Source organism: Temnothorax nylanderi, unplaced genomic scaffold (assembly GCF_030848795.1).
Source record: "Temnothorax nylanderi isolate EJ_2023f unplaced genomic scaffold, tnyl_v1.0 TNYL_tig0666_pilon, whole genome shotgun sequence".
In the NCBI taxonomy this organism is placed as follows: Eukaryota; Metazoa; Arthropoda; class Insecta; order Hymenoptera; family Formicidae; genus Temnothorax; species Temnothorax nylanderi.
Window position 1 is genome coordinate 56029 of NW_027249728.1, and position 23128 is coordinate 79156.

The window sequence follows — 23128 nt, forward strand, 5'->3', positions numbered from 1 at the left end:
TGTTTTTGCATGTCGAGAGAAGAGAATATAATTATATTTTCCATTTTAAAGATATTGAGTTTCATGAAGCTGTATATCCAATCAGAGTCTCTATTTACGAAATATACAATCCTGGAAGCGTAATTCAAATTTGGGCTCAAGATTCTAACAATAAGTGGTTTCAGTTGTGGAATGGATCGCCTCAGACTGTACACGCGACATCAAGATTATTTTCCCCACCTTTATCGCCCTCCCATTACTTTAAAACCAAAATGCTTAGACTAGTATTTAAGAAGAGTTTGCCTGAAACTTACACAAAGATAGATGCTGTAATGCTTATCGGTACATTAGATTTAATCCTTCCTAGAAGTCCTAATAAGAGTTTAAATGAGGTGTTAACAAATATTCACTGCGTGTATTCTCTGTATCATGAGAATGATAATTTAACGGCAGATTTAAAAAATGCACATCTGGATATAATCCATTTGCAAGAGAATTTTCCTGAATATTGCACTATTTCTAAAAGGTATTATAATTGTTGACATTAAATAATATTCAATATGTTTTTCTAGTTGTTAATTCTGTTACTAATGAAAATAAATTTGTTCCGATGTCATTTGCAGAGATAAAGAGACTTTTCGAGACGTAATCCCTGTGCAACTTCTTGGGCAGAGATACTCGCGTTGTCTTTTATTGAAAAGTCATTCGAATAATACACAAAGTATGGAACTCTTTTCGGATGAATCCAACGAGCTATCACGTTGCAGTTTTTCCGATCTTTCTGTAAAGTATTCGAAGAAGTCTATTTCTCATAATAACAATTATTGTAATGTATTGTATCTCGTGTATTAAAATTTTGTATTTTATCTTTACAGGATGAAATAATACTAATAATATTAAAAAAGTTAGATGTGATGACGTTATGCTGCTTGAGTAAAGTAAATACGCACTTCAATAATTTAATAAGGGACCCTGAACTCTATACGTGTTTGAACATACGATGCGTTGAATCTCGCAGATATATCCGCGATATATTTTGTTACTTTACATCTAGATGTGAATATTTGCGACAATTGGATCTTACAGCAAGCGTCTTTGAAGATTAAAGATTTCGAAAATTTTCTTGATAAATGCGGCAGGCGTTTAACGCACTTAAGATTAAGTCACTGTCGATCTGTCAACACTGTCAAGCTCTACTTAAAATTTCAGAGATATGCAAAAATTTGAAAGGTATGTATTATACACACACACACGCGCACGCACGCACACACACGCACAAACACGTGCACACACACACACACATGATTGTCAAGATTATAGATAAATTGCATATGACTAATACATATTTTTTTAGAATTGGATCTAATTGAATGTGATCGTATAAACGACGAAGGATTTTCGTATCTTGAGAAGCTGAAGGGTTTGGAACATTTAAACCTTTATGGTACATTTATAAAAACTCAACATCTTTTCAAAATACTGCAAAAAAATGAACGATTGCGTGAGTTAAATTTTGAACCTGGATACCATATAAACACATGCACAGTTGCAATTGAGTTGAGAAATTCGTGTCCGGACTTGGAAGCAATATATTTACGCATGGGTGATGTTACATCGCAGACTATTGATATCCTTGCTGACTGCAAGAATTTGCGAATGGTGCACCTTCCCCCGTAAGTGTGTGCTTTTTAATTTTTTTTTAATACATATATATGTGACCGTATTCTTTACCGAATTTTATGTATGCTTCTTTTGCATTTCAGTAATTTTCTTCTTGCAATTGGAGTATTATAATAATTATATGATTTTTGTTACAGATTCATAGTCGGTTTTTCAGTCGGTCAAGACTGCTTGCGCAGATTACTTTCTTCCTGTCAACGCCTGGAAGTAATTTCTGTCGACTCCATTATCCTCACTGATCACGATTTGAAATTACTAACTCAGTGCAAAAACTTAGAACGGTTGATAGTTTGTCGTGTGACTGTTGGTACACCTAAGAAGTTTTCCGTCATTTTGGAACACTGTTCAAAACTGCAAGAGCTTCAGCTTATATTCTGTAATATTAGTGATGATTTGGTTAACGAATGGAAGGAAAGATATCCGCATGTGTCCGTCTATACATTCGACAATCCGACTTAATTAATTAATTTAAAAAGGTTTGTTTAGCATTTTAAGGTATATAAAAAAATCAATTTACTTATTAAAAATTATCAGGCAAACTAAGTAGTAAAAGAAGTTAATGCCTAATAAAAACAAAATATTCACATTTATTTATAATTTTGTTATTTTCGAACAGTTCTATCTTTTTAAAATGAAGAGAAATAAAACGTTTATGATATGTATAATCAATTTAGAATAGAAACTGCCATTTACGGTCCGAACTTGGGGGGGGGGGGATCTTAGTAATCAAATATTACTTCTGTGTTTGTTATACACATATTTTTCCGACTTATTGTTAATAAACTGCGTGCCGATTCTTTGTCGGACTTAAAACACAGTTATTGTTGAAACATTAATATTTCCTTCCTCCGCTAATTAAATCAATTCGATTTAACTTTGATCCTAAGCATTGCTAAATAACTGTTAAGTTATTATAAGAAAGAGACAGAAGTTAAAATAAAGTTTATTAACTCCAGCTACATAGCCAAGAAGTGGACTTGGTTTATATTGTTTCCTTAAACATTCACTCCATCCATACTCTATTTTTCTATATTTTAATTATCGCATTGCACATTGCTACGATCTGTCTTTCTATTTTATCTCCATCTATCTTTTTTTTCTCTACCTATGAGAAAAAAGAAAAGTTGAAAATTCTTTTGATTAATCAAAACGCTGAGAAGTATTAAAAATTTCGTATGTAAAAAGTTATATATATATATATAATTTCTTCTTTTTTATTTTTTAAAGTTTTTGATTATTTATTAAACATTTATTTATATGTTCACGAAACACATAAAATTAATTTAAATATATAAATTTTTCTGTACAAAGTTATTTGAAAAAGTCATGTTATTATATACCATTAAATTTTTCTTAATGTTGTAATATTAAATGTAATATTATTAAATAGAGATATTACACAGCGTTGTAAATATTGTGATGATATAATAAAGAAGCTAAATGACGTGTGCGCATAAGCACGCGCATGTAGTGTTCACACTTTAATAAAAAAAGCTACAGCAACAATTACATAACTTCCATTATTAAATATAATATAATTAAATTAAATATAATATAGCGAAATATAATTCATTTACCTATTACATTTTAAATATTCTCCGATGAGCAGGCTTTATATATATCGTCTATTTTTTTGCTTCGTTTCGTAATCTCGATATAGTTTTCTTACAATTAGATATCTTAATTATTGCACTATATGTGTATATGATTATAGTTATGTGATGTTTGCAAAACACTTTATATAAAATATTTATTATTAAAATTATATTTATTCTTTCATTAATTTGTAATCAAATTACCTTTTATTAATATAACAAAATACATTCGCGTAAAACTCAGATAGCAAAATGTCTATCATTTTTACGAAATATGTCCGTAAACTCGTGACGAGAGTTTCTGCAAATAACATGTCAAACTGCGTCCCAAGTGCTCAGCAATAGTATTGAATTTGTTTCAAGCAACGGTTTATCAATATTTAATAGTTACATTTTTTCAACAACAGTTTACGCCCGGAGGTTCGATCTATTAGTGTACAGTTTATACATTATTGATGGAAATAATTTATATATTGTTGCTGCAAACAGTTTGCAGCAACAATTTACATATCTTTGCTGTAAAAGCATCAGCACGAATCCTAGACAAGTTACGATTCATGTTTACAATGTTGTGGCAGCAATACACAAATTGTTTTCAGCAGCACGTTTGCATAATTTTGCATACTCACGTTTTGCTATCAGAAAATATACAGCAAACTTCATAAAGAACGAGTACGACCAATAACTTTGTATATAGCTAATGTGAAAATGTGTATGTTAATTATAGTGATTAAAATTAAAAAAGTCTGACGTTTCACTACAGATCGCATTTACATTGTAAGCATTTTAAAATGGATTTAAAGACACGTTAAAGATAATAAAAATATTCGATTTTCTAAAAGAAATTATTATTCAGACACTATTATGAGTGAGACTTCTATAGTTAGGTATCACATTTGAGATCAAAGCGGACTTGATTCTAAAACATATCAATTATATTAAATAACTAGCTGGTTACCCGGGCTTCGCCCGGGCGTCGTTTTTCTTCAAACGACTTCATTTGATTTAAAGGCGATTTAAAATCGAACCGTATAAATGTTTTCCTTGATTGAACATGTCGTAACCGATCTTTTTCTACTCGAGTTTCACACTATTGAGTCATTTCCGCTTTTCCGATATTTCACTTACCGATCAAGGACTTCATCTCTTGGTTTTCCCGGGCGTTTTTTCGGGAATTTCGAGATTGCTCGCTCGCGATGTACACAGAACCTCGATATTTCACTTATCGATAACCGATTTTTCACGGCATTTTTTAAGTTTTAACTAAGGTTTTAACTAAATCGATAGATTAATGTAAAATTAAATTATTAAAATTTTTGAACCTGTTTCAACAAAAGCGGACCGGTTTTAACTAAATTAATAAATCGGTAGATTAATGTAAAAATAAATTATTCCGGCTTCCAAAAAATCGGTAACGAAAAATTATACACTTTATGACACTCCCCGAAAAATTCTACCCCTGTTTTATATACAATTCTTTAAGATTCGGTCAATTATTTCCCGAAAAATTGGAAAAATTTCGGATACCGGTTCCCAAAAAGATCGGTAACGAAAAACTATACACTCTATAACACTCTCCGGAAAATTCTACCCCTATTTGATATACTTGTGGTAAAAATTCGGTCGAATAGTTTAAGAGTGTATAAAGAACATACATACATACAGACATTCTATTTTATATATATAGATTCGACGAATCGCACAGGTACAAAAGATATTAGTTTACCTACTGCCTCGAGAAGAACCAACCTCGCATGGCAAATTCTCACAGAACGGCATAGCCCGATTGTAAAAGGCATTAAAATACAAAAAAATGCAAGCTCTCTTTAGCGCAGCTGAGCAATGGACGACTTTCCTTGAAGATAAATCTATTGTACGCAGGTACATAATTATGCAACAGCATATAAACACCATTTGATTAAGATTTATCTCATTATGAGTGCCTGATGTAACAAATTTATATAAATTCTTAGCATGCGATTCAGTTTTAAATAAAACTTATTTATAATATTTAATAATTTCCGAAATTTCTGTTTCCTTACAAATGCAGGCGTTTCTGGTGGAAACCTTTTTACCAAAAGTGCAAAAGGCACATACTGTCGACTCAAACATTCCGTCGCGCAACGTTGAAATGGAAAGAAGAATTTAAAAAAATCTCAAAATAGAATACACCTTAAGGACGTTCTCCGGTCCTTATACTAGAGAAAATCGATTTTCTTTAGATTTTCTTGAAACTGTGAATATACGTTAATTTAGGTGTGCTTTATGCGTGGTATAAATTTCAGTACCTCTTCCGGTATAAAAAATAAAGATACTAAGCCTCAAAGTTTCAACTTTTACTAATGAAAAGGTTTTCCAGGCCAAACGGTAAGAGATACGAGGTTGGTCAAAAGAACCAAAGTTGCTCCTCTCGTCGAGTTCTATAAGGAAAAAATGCCAAAATTTAAAAAAAATTAAATTAAAAAAATTTTTTTGGTAAAAATTGAAACTTTGAGGCTCAGTATCTTGATTTTTTATACCGGAAGAGGTACTGAAATTTATACCACGCATAAAGCACACCTAAATTAACGTATATTCACAGTTTCAAGAAAATCTAAAGAAAATCGATTTTCTCTAGTATAAGGACCGGAGAACGTCCTTAAGGGGATCCTGGAGTGACAGCGACAAGGCATAATCGGTCTAAGCAATATCTTTGAATTGGCTGAACAGAATGGAAAATCCTTTTACACGATTAAAGTACGCACAAAAATGTAGAGGGCTGCGCCATCTCTCGCTACACGTAATACTACTCCGCACGCATACATACATATGAGATTTTCAGACAAATTTTTCTCTTATAGTATAAGAGCTGGGATTTAGTTGCACATTTCGGGCCGATTCCCGAGGCGACGCCTCCTATTCCCCCACTGCCGCTCGAGACTCGGCGGCCGAGCCGCCGACAGCGCGCTTGACACTGTTTTTCAGGAGCGTCACGCGTGCTATACGTAGGATGGAACTACATTCCCCCCGAGCAATATTAAGTAGCCAGTTAGAACAGTTTTCATTTTAATAATTAATAATTGAACATCCTTATATTATTATTATTATTAATATTATATATATATTGTTGCTATTAAATTACATATTTAAATAAAACCTGTAATAATTATATAAAATTTTTTTGGAACTCTTAGTTTGTGTGTTACACTTATAACAAAATTACATAATAATGCATTTATTTTCTCAATATACAGGGTGTATCAGAATGTTTGGTACTTTTTTCATATTTAGATAGAGCGAGCCAAACTGAGTCGAAAAGTCATGTACCATTTTGCAATTTTCGCAATAGTTGATGAGTTATTAATGATTAAAAATCGCCGTATTGGCCCGGCCCACCGCCAAATCCAAGCGCGCGGCGAGATGCGGCCGCTTCGCGGTCGGCGCGCGGGCAGTTGTTTACTTCAAGCGGCACGAGCGGCGCGTAACGCCGGGCCCCCGTCCTGAGCGATGATAGTTTCTCGCCTTTTTTAAATAGAAATAAAATTTTCTAACAACATAGAAAAATTTTTTGTGCGTACTTATGTACATACGTGTGTACATGCATACACAGTAAAATATCAATTGTACTGCTTAAAAAAGCGATTACTCAATTTACTTTTTTTCTGTTAGTAAGTAACGGTTGTCTTTAAGAAAGAATATTTTCTTGATAATAGTCTTAAAATGTACAAATTTTAGAAAGAGTCTTTATCATGTACTCGAAAGAAGAATTTATACTCCTTCAAAGAACATAATAAAATTTTATTAAAGAAAAGTCAAAATAATAAATAAAGTAATATGAGGACCCTCGAGATTAAAATAGGAGAAGTCAAGGCTATGAGGGTCAGACGCAGATCACAGTGCGTAATATCAGAAATAACTGATTTATTCGTCGTTTTGATACATTACATCGATCCGTACGTTTCGGCTCAGCTTTGAGCCATCTTCAGCGGTAGTTACAGAAGTTAAGTTACACGTTCTCCGTACCGTATGGTGAGTTTACTGATTCAAAGTATCAGAAACATAGACCAATTGATCCATATCTGTAAATTTGTTCAATTAATGTTGAGATATTAAAAAGATTCCTTAGGAAACTCACCATTCGGTCTGAATAACGTGGAATACAGAGCCATGTACATAATGAATACTCTCTGGGAGAAGACTTGACGATCTTGTCGACACGACACACAATGATATGAAAGGTCTTGCAAGAAGAGGCATCTAATTGTTTAATTCTTCAATTAAGAATATAAAATTAAAACAAAAATTCGATTTACTTATTATTTTGACTTTTCTTTGATAATATTTTATAATGTTCTTTGAAGGAGTATAAATTCTTTTTTCATACAAAGTACATGACAAAGTACATGACAAAGACTTTTTCTAAAATTTGTGATAAGTACATTTTAAGATTATTATCAAGAAAATATTCTTTGTTAAAGATAACCGTTACTTACTAAAAGAAAAAGAGTAATTCGAGAATTACAATTATGTACGTAATAAAAATTTAAGAATTAAAATTGTGTACATAAGTAAAATTTGTAAATTACAATTATGTACATAATTTTAATTCCCGAAAAATTTTTATGTCATAACATAAAATAAATTCAGAATTAATATTTTGTCTAGACATAATTTTAATTCTACATTTTCAATTATAGCTTAATAATAATTCGATGAATTATAAGTATCTAGAGATAATAATAATTTCTTTTCTTTGAGTATCAATTTAATTTGGTAGAATTTTTATGATGATATTAAATAGCAAAACGGCGTGCCGTATACGCACACGCAAAAAAATATTCTAGTGCTAAAAAAACCAATTACTCAATTTTCTCTTCCTTTAAGTAACGATGATCTTTACAAAAAATGTTTTCTTGATAATATTACTTAAAATAAATAATATTCTAAATTCTAATTATTCAGTTCTTCAGTTAAGAATATAAAATTAAAACAAAAATTCGATTTGCTAATTATTTTGATAGGAGAAGTCAAGGCTATGAGGGTCAGACGCAGATCACAGTGCGTCCCTTATGAAAAAAACTATTGAAAAACTATTGAGAGCGAATTAACTATTGGATAACTATTAGATTTGAATAGTACGTACTATTCAAATTTAATAGTTAACTATTGAAAGTCCAATAGTTAATTCGCTGTCAATAGTTTTTTTTCATAAGGGGTAATATCAGAAATAACTGATTTATTCGTCAGTTTTGATACATTACATCGATCCGTACGTTTCGGCTCAGCTTTGAGCCATCTTCAGCGGTAGTTACAGAAGTTAAGTTACACGTTCTCCGTACCGTATGGTGAGTTTACTGATTCAAAGTATCAGAAACATAGACCAATTGATCCATATCTGTAAATTTGTTCAATAATGTTGAGATATTAAAAAGATTCCTTAGGAAACTCACCATTCGGTCTGAATAACGTGGAATACAGAGCCATGTACTTAATGAATACTCTCTGGGAGAAGACTTGACGATCTTGTCGACACGACACACAATGATATGAAAGGTCTTGCAAGAAGAGGCATGTCGTAGGTCAACACATCGGCGAGGATTATAACAAAGCACGATTTGACACCGTCACAATATTGCATGTACCAATAGTAAAACCCCGATTTGCCAACGACCAAGTTCATGAGCATGGATTACAATTTGCTCAAAACCGTGACATATGCATGATGCAAAAAATCCGTGTCATTTTGAGACGGTGTCAAATCATGCTATGTTATAATCCTCGTCGGTGTGTTGACCTACGACATGCCTCTTCTTGCAAGACCTTTCATATCATTGTGTGTCGTGTCGACAAGATCGTCAAGTCTTCTCCCAGAGAGTATTCATTATGTACATGGCTCTGTATTCCACGTTATTCAGACCGAATGGTGAGTTTCCTAAGGAATCTTTTTAATATCTCAACATTAATTGAACAAATTTACAGATATGGATCAATTGGTCTATGTTTCTGATACTTTGAATCAGTAAACTCACCATACGGTACGGAGAACGTGTAACTTAACTTCTGTAACTACCGCTGAAGATGGCTCAAAGCTGAGCCGAAACGTACGGATCGATGTAATGTATCAAAATGACGAATAAATCAGTTATTTCTGATATTACGCACTGTGATCTGCGTCTGACCCTCATAGCCTTGACTTCTCCTATTTTATAATCTCGAGGGTCCTCATATTACTTTATTTATTATTTTGACTTTTCTTTAATAAAATTTTATTATGTTCTTTGAAGGAGTATAAATTCTTCTTTCGAGTACATGATAAAGACTCTTTCTAAAATTTGTGCATTTTAAGACTATTATCAAGAAAATATTCTTTCTTAAAGACAACCGTTACTTACTAACAGAAAAAAAGTAAATTGAGTAATCGCTTTTTTAAGCAGTACAATTGATATTTTACTGTGTATGCATGTACACACGTATGTACATAAGTACGCACAAAAAATTTTTCTATGTTGTTAGAAAATTTTATTTCTATTTAAAAAAAGGCGAGAAACTATCATCGCTCAGGACGGGGGCCCGGCGTTACGCGCCGCTCGTGCCGCTTAAAGTAAACAACTGCCCGCGCGCCGACCGCGCACTGAAAAAACTTTTCGACGCCACCTACCGACTGTATATTAAGGCTCGCCGAAAATTACTAGTAGGTGCTGCCAACAGTTTTCGGCGTGATATACCACAATTATAGGCGCTCCTGCTTGAGATTATAGCAACTCCTGCCATAGTGAGTCTAAGGGCCGATATCACAGTCTCCGATTAACGTGATCCTCCGATTAAACTCACTCTGCATCTCTTTCTAACTGTCTTTTCGTCTCTTTCTAGGGGGACAGTTAGAAAGAGATGCAGAATGAGTTTAATCGGAGGATCACGTTAATCGGAGACTGTGATATCGGCCCTAACAGCTCATTGTGGTAACTCCTACCATAGTGTTTTCGACAACGCGCGCAATAACACTAAAGCCTTTTGCACAATGCCAGGCAACAGGCAATAGGAACAGGAAATAACCAAAAAATCGTTAATTACAACCTAAAAAATTCGAATACTATGATTGGTTGGCAACAGGCAATAGGCACAGAATTTCCAACGTGATGGAAACTCTGTGTCTATTGCCTGTGTCACTGTTTATTCTGCATTTATACATGATTTCTGATTTCTATTCCCTGTTCCTATTGCCTGTTGCCTGGCATTGTGCAAGGGGCTTTATAAACGCGCCCACGTTTTTGGTTGCTCTTACCAGAAATACGTGTAATAGCCGTTACGGCGGCTCTTCGGTAGGTGGCGTCGAACAGTTTTTTCAGTGCGGGGCGGCCGCATCTCGCCGCGCGCTTGGATTTGGCGGTGGGCCGGGCCAATACGGCGATTTTTAATCATTAATAACTCATCAACTATTGCGAAAATTGCAAAATGGTACATGACTTTTCGACTCAGTTTGGCTCGCTCTATCTAAATATGAAAAAAGTACCAAACATTCTGATACACCCTGTATATAGAATACAATTGATTAAGGAATCGGTAAGCGTGGTGTGTGTAGAAATATGTACTATATATAATTATTATTGTATAATTATAATTAGGATAATAGTTTCCACGCCACCCATGAGGTACTATTGCTGACGTATTTTTCTTTTAAAGTAATTTCTCCAGGCCTCCACTGAAAAGAAAAATAATGTGAAAAAATTTATTAATAAACAAATGAAGTGAAATCAAAGGAACAATCAATAATTGTAAATATTAAGTCAATTTTCTAGGCCATTTACATAATTCTACAAGAGATGGGATATCTATAATATAGGAATGTTAGAAAAAATATTTTGCATTTTAATAAAGCTAATAATGTATCGCTGAAGGAAGAACGTTTATTGATTTTTATATATTAATCTTCGAAAAAATGAGCATTTACATAAGTATGTGAATTCGAACATGAAAAAAATTCTAAGACCAAAATTTTTGAAATTAGGATACTTTAAATTATCTAAAATCTTTAAAAAAATCCACTCCTTTTTCTGGACGCGTTTTGAGGGAAAGATCATTTTGCAAATCGCAAAGTTCCTCTTGATATTCTAAATTTTGTTCTTCGATTTCCGCAGTGAAAGGATTTTCAAAAAGAACTAAGTCCTTTCTAAGACTTTCAAAGTCAGTGAAACGCGTGTCAAACTAACTTATTAAAGAGTCAATTAAATAAATATATTTTTAAAAATTGCAAACTGTGCCGTATTCTTCGAAGAGAATCTGGCAAGAGGGGTAGAAATGAAGAGTGTCTTTTTCTAAGTGATTTTTAAATAAAACTAGTTTCCTACGAAATGAGTCAATATGACTAACTAATTGACATATTGTCTGGTTGGTCTTTTGCAGCTTTGAATTTAAAATATTTAAATGATTAGTTACATCGGTGATGAAAGCGAGTTCACAAAGAAACTCTGTATCTTCGAAGAGAGATTTAATGTCATCATCTTTGGCAATAGACATTTCTTGCAAGAAAAGGAAGATCTCTTTTCTTATCGCAAAAAACTTCTCTAAACATTTCCCAGCACTGAGCCATCGGACTTCACAATGTAGGGGTACATCTGTATAAAGTGCATTATGCTCTTCGAGAAAGTGTTGAAATTTACGATGAGAAAGAAACTTGTGGCCGCCTTTTATTAAATTAATGATTTTTGCCCCAGTGGTCGAATTGGCACGACACCCGCACGGTATACGGGAGGTTTCAGGTTCAAACCCTGGCTGGGGTAATATTTTTTTCGCAATAAAATTTTAAACTATTCAACTTAGAAATTACATCAACTGACCAAAAGTGATGGTCGAAATTAATAATGTCTCGATTTGATCCGAAAAAAGTGCTGTGTGAATCCGACAAAGTGAGTTGGCTCACAGTTTTTTCTATGTTCATATCGGAAAGACGTTATATATTGCCAGTTACAGTCGATTTAAGTTACTTTAATTGTTATTCTATCACTGGCGAAAAGAGAAGTTATTATTCTGTTTAATGATTTTTGTCTAATCTTAAAAATTTTGGTCTTCGAATTTTTTCCATGTTCGGATCCACGTACTTATGTGAATGCTCATTTTCGAAGATGAAATATATAAAAACCGATAAACGTTCTTCATTAAACGATACATCATTAGCTTCATTAATGCGAGCTAGTTCTTCTAACATTCCTATAGATATCCCATCTCTTGTAGAATCATGTAAACGGCCTAGAAAATCAACTTAATTTTTACAATTATTTATTGTTCTTTTGATTTCCGCTTTTCCGCTTATTAATAAATTTTGTCACATTATTTTTCTCTTCAGTGGAGTAGGCCTACTGGGGAAACCACTTTAAAAAAACGCGTCAGCAATAGTACCTCATGGGTGGCGTGGAAACTATTATCCTAATTATAATTATACAATAATAATTATATATAGTATCTACATATTTCTACACAAACCACGTTTACCGAAAATAAATGGATTATTATGTAATTTTGTTATAAGTGTAGCACACAAACTAAGAGTTCCAAATAAAATATTATATAATTATTACAGGTTTTATTTAAATATGTAATTTAATAGTAATAATATATATAGAATATTAATAATAATATAAGGATGTTCAATTATTAATTATTAAAATAAAAACTGTTCTAACTGGCTACTTAATATTGCTCGGGGGGAATGTAGTTCCATCCTACGTATAGCACGCGTGACGCTCCTGAGAAACAGTGTCAAGCGCGCTGTCGGCGGCTCGGCCGCCGAGTCTCGAGCGGCAGTGGGGGAATAGGAGGCGTCGTCTCGGAAATCGGCCCGAAATGTGCAACTAAATCTATACTAAAGCTTCTAGGCTCATTTCTGAAAGCACAACATTGTTCTTTTTTGCAATTCCGAGGGTGCTGTATGCTTATTTTATACGTACAAAGTGTAAATTTTTATGTGCAGCAAATGTTGTCACGAGTCGAACTATAATTTTTCTATTTTTTTTCGTTTTTGATGTAAAATCGACTGCAGCACCCTCCGTTTTTGTGCGTACTTTAATTCTGTAAAAAAGTTTTTTCAATTCCGTAAAGCCAATTCAAAATATAGTCTGTTCAAAAAAATGTCGGTAATTCTTGCCATTCCAGCAGCCCCTTAAGGAGGTTCGCCTAACTATTCTGAAGTCAAAAATGCGATTGAATAATAATGTCACTACAGCGATTTCGAATTATATGCAATATTAGTATAATGAATTGTAGACGCTAGTTATGTGCTATATTCTTTGTAAATTATTAGTGTATAGAATATTAACAAATATATGCCGAAGTATGAGAGCGTCAACGACTCGGGAATCGTTGTCAAATACTTATTATCCAACATTATAAAGTAAAAGAAAAACCACAAATGATTTATAAAAACCTATATGAACAATTGTCAGAGAATACTAAAGACTTAAAATGATTAATACATTGATGATTGCGTGTCGTGAATTCATGATTAGTGGTTACCCACTCGGCATGTAATATTTCAGAAACATTTCTGCAAAATTCCATTTGAAATATTACACCTTTCATCAATATTTCAGAAATATTTCACGACCGTTTCTGCAACATTTCTGCAATGTTTCAATCGGCACAATTATTTCAAATGCAACTTTGCTGAAAGATTTCGGCAATATTTCTGAAATATTTCTGAAATATATCTACGAAATATTGCAGAAACACTTCAGAAATATTTCAAATACATTTTACACTGAGAAAAATGTTTTGTATTAGCAAACAAAATTTTGTTACTAACGCAAAAACTATTTGTTGATATGTGAAAAATGAAATATTTTGTTACCGGAACAAAAAAAATATATTAAGCCATGTGCGTATAGCCGCCGCGCATTTGTCCGAAGAAATCCGCTCTCTCAGCCGGTCACCCATCCAAGTAGTATACCGGCGCCTTGTTGCTTGACATCGATGATCGAACAGGGTAGTGGTGATCCTCTGACTCTGACGCTTCTTTCTTTCTTATACTTGCTTATTTTGGTGAGCATAAAGCTATCGCATAACAATATTAACAATACAGATATACGAATAAATCTTTTTTGCCAGTCAGCGTCGAATATTATTTTATATTAAATATTATTAAATATTTTATATTTTATATTAAAAATGCCATATGACAAAATTTGGAATATTAAAAAATTCTTAATAAAATAGAAAAAATGCAATAAAATACAATATTAAATTGTTGTACTTTGCTATGGGAGGCACAGGATTGGGATATGTAATTAACGACGATTATACTTTTACACGTTTAATACGAGGATGTGCAACGTACGAGTGCTTACACAAGACTGAACTGAACTTACTAGATACATATAGAAAAGAACATGCCACTGGAATAGAGAACCTAACATGGCATCGATACAACACTAAAATCGATAGCTATATGCGATATATCGAATATGTCGACATCCCCAGAATGTGTGGCGATTAATGCAGAAGTGACTCGAAAAACAACACTCCCCCTATCGACACACAACAAAAAAAATATATATATGCTTTACAATCAATTAGTTAGTTTTAATATGTCCCTGCATTTTGATATTTTATTTTTCAATAATGATTTAGTCAGCAAGTCCGCAGGGTTTTTATCGCTTGGGATATATTGCACGATAACTTCTTTTTCTTCTTGAGCCTCTCTTGTAAAATGGAAACGGATGTCCACATGCTTGCTCCGCTGATGATAGACGTTCTCCTTGCTGAACTTTATCGCGCTTTGGTTATCGCAATTTATACAGGTTGGATCGTTCACGTAGACTCCGCCGCTCATGTGATTAAGGAGGCGTCGTGTATATATACCTCCTTCACCACTTCAGAAAGTGCAACGTATTCAGCCTCCATGGTTGAAAGGGTGACTGACTTTTGTTGCTTGGACTTCCAGCTGATAGGGCCCTCTGCTAGCGTTAGCACAAGGCCTGTACAGGAACTTCGGTTGTCAGCATTTCCTCCCCAGTCGGAATCAACATAGGCATAAAGTGGTTTGCCAGATTTAACGTAGGTGATTCCAAGACTAAGCGTGCCTATCAGGTATCTGATTACATGTTTTGCTGCTTTCCAATGAACTCTTCCTGGATTTGCACTAAAACGGCTCAAAGCATTAGCCGCAAATGATAGGTCGGGTCTTGTAGTATTCGCTAGGTAGATCAGACTCCCGACAAGTTCTCGATATGGCATCTGTCTCATCTCATCCTTTTCTTCCTTTGATGTTGCTTCATCTTTGCGTGATAATTTTACACCAGCTTCGATTGGAGTTGAAACCGGATTAGCACATGTCATACCGAATTTTTCGATAATTCTTCTTACGTACGCCTCTTGAGAAACACGTATGCTCCCTGTGGCTCCTTCACGTTCAACGCGCATCCCCAGGATTTCGTTCACTTGTCCTAAGTCTTTCATTTTAAAACTTTCACTTAGTTTCATTTTTACTGTATTGAGTATCTTCAAATTTCGCGATGCTATAAGCAGATCGTCAACATAAACGATTATGATTACTATTTCACCGTCTATTAGTCCTACGAACACACATGGCTCGGATTCTAATTGATGTAAACCGAGGCTCTTCAATCTCTTCTTCAACTTTTGATGCCACTCTCTGCCGGATTGCTTCAAACCATATAGGGGTCGTAACAACTTCAACACTTTACCCTTTTCTTCAGGAACTCCGAACATGAATGGCTGCTCCATGTAGATCTCCGTTGAAAGGTCACCTTGGACGCAGGCTGTAACAACGTCCATTTGGTGTACATGTAATTCTTCCTCGACACTTAACGCAAGCAAGGTGCGTACGACTTCTTCAAAGTCTATCCCGTATCGTTGTTCGCATCCGCGAGCCACTAATCTCGCCTTGTATCTTTCCACCTCACCATTTTGACGTCTCTTCGTGTGAAATACCCATTTGCAACTTATTGCCTTCTTGCCTGGAGGTAAGTCGGTAAGCTCCCAGGTTCCACATTCCATAAGTGAATTGTACTCACTTCGCATCGCCTCCATCCATTCGTTTTTGTGAACACTGGACATAGCTTCTTCTACGGTTAGCGGGTCGTTTTCCACTTCTGCGATGTTTGCCGTCTGGTACTCCTTTCTCGGTCTTCCTGGTTGACCCGTACGTACGATCTTTGGCCTACCTGGCCCTCTCTTTGGGTTTTCTAATGGGGGTTGTACAAGTTCTTCGTCCTGATTTGACTCCTCTGACTCATCTTCATCTAGTTGATCTTCAGCTGTAGTCTCACTGTCGTTATTGTCCGTTACTTGCTCCACTCTCGTGCTTTCTGATTAGAGAGGTAATTCTACGTTCTCTGGTGACTGTTGAGTTACAAAACGTGGATTTTCAATAAAACGGACGTCATAACTTTTTATTACGGTTGTAGTACCTCTACGCCATAGTCGATACGCCTTCGATTCCGTACTGTATCCAACAAACACGAAATCTTCGCCTTTCGCATCCCATTTCGACACGCCAGGACCCTTCTTTAAAGCAGTTACATGAGAACCAAACGTTTTGAACTTCCTCACATCCGGTTTCTTTCCACTCCATAATTCCAGCGGTGTCTTGTCTTCCGTCGCTCTCGATGGACATCTATTTCGCAGAAATACTGCAGTGTTTACAGCTTCGGCCCATAGCGACGTCGGAACTTTAGATTGCAGTAACATGCAACGTGCCATTTCTTCAATTGTTCGGTTCGCTCGTTCCGCCACGCCATTTTGCTGTGGCGTATACTCGACGGAAAACTCCCTCTTGATACCTTCTGCCTCGAGGTACTGGTTGAATTCCTTTGAAACGTATTCTTTCGCGTTATCAGAGCGTACTTTTATTATTTTTCTACCAGGCTCTCTTTCTACCTTGGCTACATATTTCTTAAATGCGGCGAAGACATCACTTCTCTTCTTCAGCATAACTATGTCGATGTACCTGGTTCTATCATCGATGAAGGTCACAAAATATTGTGCGCCTCCCATCGATGTGACATTCATCGGTCCACATATGTCCGTATGAATCAACTCCAGTGTGTTCTTTGCCCTTGTTTCTGAAGTTCGATGCGGTAATGCATGTATCTTCGCTCGATTGCAAATCTCACATGGAATCTCGGTTACTCCTGAAGGAATGTTGAGTCCGGTTACCATATTTTCTGTCTTCAGTTTGCGCAAATCGTTGAAATTAAGATGGCCGTACCTCTCGTGCCACAACTTCAGAGTCGTTATCGAACCATCCGCGATCATAGCACTTTGTTGCTGCGTCGTCTTCACAACATACATCCGATCTTTCTTCGTGGCTGTAAATACGGTGGAACCGTCCTTTCGCGATACGATCGCATTTTCTTTCCCGAACAGTTACCGAATAACCGCGATTCGTAATGGCTGATACCGATATCAGATTGTTTCGTAAGTTCGGAGCATACAGCACGTTTGAAAGAACAATTCGACTCGCGGCGTCTCGTGATGGAACATTGAGACTCACTTTCCCGCTCCCGTAAGCCATCACAACAGATTTCCCCGCCGTACGAATACCACATGGCGGATCATTACTTATACTTTCGAATAACTTTCTGTCTTTGCACATATGCATCGTCGCACCGCTGTCAATGCACCATTCTTCCTTTTCCACTTCACAAGCCATCGCAGTTGCTATCAGCACATCTTCATTTTCAGTCTTTTCAGAAGTGTCTGCGCGATTGGCTTTATTTTGTGGTGACTTTGTTTTGCAATCCGATGCACGGTGGCCAAACTTGCCGCACTTGAAACATTTTCCAAGGAACTTACCACCACTTGCACCACTATTTTTTGCGTGGATTCCCTTTTTATTTGCACTCGGGGTGCGAGAGTACAATGCAGCACTATTTTCACTGGCGTTACTTCTTCTTCGAGCATCTTCCTCGATCAGCTTGGCTTTGATGACACCTACCTCAGGAATATCATCTCGGGACTCGATTGCAACTCGAAAATTTTCGAACTCTTCCGGAAGGCAGCTCAACAGCATTATCGACAGAAGTTCCGGCGGGACAATCACTCCAACGTCGGCAAGCATGTCAGCACGTTGTTGAAATTCGTTAACGAACTGAGCCATCGATTGGTCAGGCTTTATCTTCGACTGGTATAACTCTCTATACAGTACTGCCTTTCTGACCGGTCCCTGCGACTTATGAATTTTCTCGAGCTCGTCCCATGCTCCCTTGGATGTTGTCTGCTTTCGAATATGGCCGATCTCCGTCTTCGAAACGCCGAGAACGATCAACGCAAGCGCCTTCTCGTCTTTGGTTATCCATGCCGCTGCCGCTTCAGCATTTTCCGGTTTTACGATCGTACCGGAAACATAACCCCACAAGTCGTTGTACACGAAAACGCTCTTCATCTGCATCCTCCATACCTCGTAATTGTTGTCGCACAATTTATCAATATGTTGCGTGCCTGCCACGTGCATCTTCGCACTTTTTCTTCGGTGGTTACACACGACGTCACCAATCGCGACTCACTGCCCGTATTCACGTCGATACACAACCCGGTTTTTACTCTTTTCTCGACCTCCCTGGGCCCATAACCTGTTGTACTTTGCTATGGGAGGCACAGGATTGGGATATGTAATTAACGACGATTATACTTTTACACGTTTAATACGAGGATGTGCAACGTACGAGTGCTTACACAAGACTGAACTGAACTTACTAGATACATATAGAAAAGAACATGCCACTGGAATAGAGAACCTAACATGGCATCGATACAACACTAAAATCGATAGCTATATGCGATATATCGAATATGTCGACATCCCCAGAATGTGTGGCGATTAATGCAGAACTGACTCGAAAAACAACATAAATAATAATAAATTTAATTTTTTATAAGTTCTAAAGTCTGTCAACGACCTAAAGCAATTTTTCGGAAATATTACAAATGCAATGTTGTATGTGAAACATTCAAAAATATAACGCGTGCAATGTAAACGTAATAATAGTTTTATCATGTATCATAAATGTTTCTAAACCATTACATCTGCAATATTTCTTCTGCAATATTGTAGAAATTCATTGCCTGCAATTCAATTTTTCATTACCTACGCAATCTTTCAGAAATTTTTCAGAAATATTTTAAATGCAATGTTGCGTTTGATATGTTACAGAAATATTATTCGTGCAATGCAAACGTATTATTACTTTTATAATGTTTCAGAAATATTTCTGAAATATTGCATCTGCTACATTTTTTTGCAATATTACAGAAACTTACAAATATTGTAAACAACTTTCTGAAAAATTTCAGAAATATTGTTAATGCAATATTATAAAAAACATGATGCAGGTACATTTCTGAAATATTTTAGATGCATAGTTACAAATGAAATGTTAACGAAATATTTCTGCACCATTTCCGAATATTTCAATATTTCAGCAACATAACATGCCGAGTGGGTAAACACTGTGAGGTTGGGTTCGCATCAGCTGTTGCGTTGCCAATGACAACGTCTGTCATTATTAATTCGATCCACGAGGTAAAAGTAAACTTTGTGACAATAAAGCTTTAAATCCACACGGTAAAATCCTATTTTTAAAGTTTTTATGCAATCCTTGATGTTTCATCTGTCAAATGCTAGTTTTTCAAAGTCTTAAGTTGGCTAAGTGTGTACTAAATCAGATGATCATTTACCTCAAAGCGCCCGTTTCTCATGAGACGATAGGCTCAAAGTGGTCAACTTCTGAATAATATTACAAAAAATGTGCAAGTAGAAACTTGCACATTGCTTCCTCATAATTTTTAAGTGTACAAATTATAAATTTGAACATTACTTCCTTCCAATTTTCAAGTAGGGGAGACCGGGGCCTAACCGTCAGTTTTTTTTCGGTGCCGATTTTTAACAAGAAAATAAATAATTTTAGTTAAAAGTGGTATACCACTGTAAAGAGTGAACCTTTAGCTACAAAATTTATATAGGAAATTTTTATCTACGTCGCTTTGTTTAACCGGTATAGAGCAAAAACGACAACGGTGGAAAAATTGAAATCTCAAAAATGCCGGGGTTTAACCGTCACACTGCATTTTCAATACATATACGTACATCTAATCCTGAAAAATGATATGATACATCTTAATAATTGTTTTTTAAGAGAAAAATATAAAAATTTATTTAAAATTTTCATGCGAAACATTATTAAAAAATAGTTACAAGGGTTCCTCTTTCCGCAGAAGTCACTCGCCCGACTTGTTTCACTCCTCGACGTCCGATGACTCTATTCGGTGTCTGAACGGTTGTAATTCCCGTCTCATCCATATTCCATATGCAGTGAGCCTGGAAATGCCCGGAAATGCCTTGGAAATGCACCCGGACTGCTTACTGACGGATTAACCCCAAACACAAGTTTCAGGTTTGATCGCCCACGAAATATTAGACATCAACGATAATGAAAAAACTACACTGGATTCGTGTTCAGCATGCATTACTCTTTATAATCACGTACCTCGAGATTTGGAGAGCAAATATTATTGCAGATATTACAAAATTTCCACGCGCAGAAAATGTAACTTTCACCTTCCGAAAACACGTTTGCCCTCGTAAAAATCATAACACGGCAGGTAACCTGCCGAAACTCCGTTGGTCACATGGGTACCATAAGCAGCGTTTACAATGTTAATAGCGAGTTCGCACAATATACAGGTTCCGAGATATTTGATTTGACGGTTCAACCCCGGCGACGGTTAGGCCCCGGTCTCCCCTACGCAAATTATACATTTGCATATTGCTCAATCAACATTTTATTTTGCTCATAAAGCGAAATATTGCAGAAACACTTCAGAGATATTTCAAATACATTTTACACTAGAAAAATGTTTTGTATTAGCAAAAAAAATTTTTGTTACTGACGTGTTACGTCCAACCCCGGGATTAGGATAAGAAAATCTGGGAAGCGAAGGAAAAGCTAACCAGGGGGGTCGGGGTAAGGAAGGACGCAACTCGAAGCTTAAGAATACTGCTCGCAGGTACGCGCTCTGCGGCGCGTGGCGCGAGCCCGAACACACTTTTATGACTCAGGAAGGGTCAACGTTCGTAGGGACGCTAGGACGCCTTCCGTGAGCGGTGCGATCGTCGGTCCTCTTTCGAGTCAAGGAATTTAATCCCTTTAACTCGGGATCGGACCTCGTGCAATTCCGAGAGGGAGATAGTGGTGGGTGAGGTCTTAAGTGATAAATAAATGGAAATTTATATTTAATATAAGTAAAACATTTATTATAAATTTAAGTTAAGTAACTGTCGAAATTACAATTGATGAAAACTAGGCAAAAACGGTAGATTGAAAGCATTTTACAATGGAAGTGTATGTTTAAGGTATATGTGTGTACTTCTCGCGGGTGTTACATAAGTGCGGGGGTGATCGGGCAAGATTTCTAAGGGGATACCTACTTGAAAATACACATCCTGCCCGCTATTATTACAGTTAGTTTTAGGATTGAAGTTACATAAATCTACTGTGTGTGTGCGTGTGTATGTTAATCGATGAAGTAAAGCATATGAAAATTATAATAAGTAAAACCTAATTATATAGCTATCAATCTAAGGTTACGATCTCAGGATCGCCTACTTGCTCAAGGTCGAGAGTCGAGGCGGTGGACGGGGCCGGAGACGGAGTTCGGGAAGAGGAGGGGGAGTCGGGAGGTTCGAGGAGGGTGACCGGATCGCGGTTGACGGGGACCACGCGAAATGGGGCCACCCGACAAACCGGACGATAAGGTGCGGTGGAAAACCGAGATGGGAGGATAATGGGGCGAGATTGTATGACGGGGCGACGCTGTTGTGAGGAACAGGGTTCCTCTGAGAAGGCTGGTAGGGGCGGTGGAGTGGCGAGACGCGAAGCACCGGGCTGTGTGGGACAAGGTTCTTCCGGTTCCCTGCGGGCCCGCTTGTGGCGACGTCTCCCGTGTTTCGCGGCGTTTCGCGACTTCTTATTGGTGGGACCGGCCGAATCCACTACGAATTAGCGGATTGTTAAAATTTAAGTCCGTCACGTGCGGGGAAGTCTCCTCATGCTTTGGAGAATAAATCTAAAGAGTACTTCGAGTCCACCAACGAGTCAGTTAACCCTAAGCAATATACCCCGAGTCCGCTTACCCAGCTAACCCAAAGCAGTGTACCCCGAGTCCACCGACGAGTCAGTTAACTCAGAGCAACATACCTCGGATCCGCCGAGCCAGCTAACTCAAAGCAACATACCCCGAGTCCACCGAGCCAGTTAACTCAAAGCAAAGGAGATTGTTCGGAATCGACCGATAAATCGGCTAATTCGGAACAGGGGTAGCAAGAGGGATGGAAGGGCTATACTGGGAGACTTCCCTAACGCGTGGATATATGAAGAAGAAGGGGAGCATATATATATATATATATATGGTGTGTGTAGAACTTACTACTTGTCGGTGATCGAATAGCTGGTTCTTTGAAATCGCTGGCTCTCCTTGGGTGCTGTGGATAGGCTCTAGTTGGCACTCGATGGGTTTAAGTTCACGCACAGAATTTAACTTGAACTCAAGATGAGATTTGAATCTGGCGCAGTAAATTGAAAGGAGGCGACGAGATGATCTGGCTGAAGAGGAGCTGCGCAAGAGAGCAAATCCTGCGATGTCGCGATTTATATAAGAAAGTTCTAAGGATGGGAAGGGTGAATTGCGTGTGGGATGTGTCAGGTTTTCAGTTTGGGAACTTCTGGTTGGCGGGATGTTTCTAATTTTTGTCTGAAGGATTTCTTATTGGGTGGGATGGTCTTCACCCAAGAGCTGGATTCTTAAGTTTTCGCCTATCCTAGAAAGCTAGAGACGGTTGTCGATTTTTCCGGGTGTTCATTGGTGAGTCCCCTCGTAAGGCCCCC

At 36.6% G+C, this 23128-nt stretch overlaps 1 protein-coding gene and 1 long non-coding RNA gene across 2 annotated transcripts; both read left to right on the top strand.

The window, feature by feature from the left end:
* The first annotated feature begins 251 nt into the window (after positions 1-251).
* LOC139784727 (F-box/LRR-repeat protein 4-like) lies at positions 252-2118 on the top strand. Its single transcript, XM_071723917.1, has 4 exons — positions 252-505; positions 603-700; positions 1334-1652; positions 1797-2118. Exons 1-4 carry the CDS (start codon positions 252-254, stop codon positions 2116-2118), a joined length of 993 nt encoding a protein of 330 aa, XP_071580018.1.
* Positions 2119-9032: 6914 nt separating this feature from the next.
* Positions 9033-9390, top strand: LOC139784731 (uncharacterized). The gene is made up of 2 exons (XR_011721661.1): positions 9033-9156; positions 9213-9390. It is a non-coding gene; the product is annotated as an uncharacterized lncRNA (long non-coding RNA).
* The last annotated feature ends 13738 nt before the right edge of the window (positions 9391-23128 follow it).

Bases quoted from the DNA above. Each gene is read 5' to 3' on its own strand.
- LOC139784727 (XM_071723917.1), top strand. From the start codon at position 252: ATGCTTAGACTAGTATTTAAGAAGAGTTTGCCTGAAACTTACACAAAG. The intron at 701-1,333 runs GTATGGAACTCT...ATATTTTTTTAG, and splicing joins TCATTCGAATAATACACAAA to AATTGGATCTAATTGAATGT. The intron at 1,653-1,796 runs GTAAGTGTGTGC...TTTTTGTTACAG, and splicing joins CGAATGGTGCACCTTCCCCC to ATTCATAGTCGGTTTTTCAG.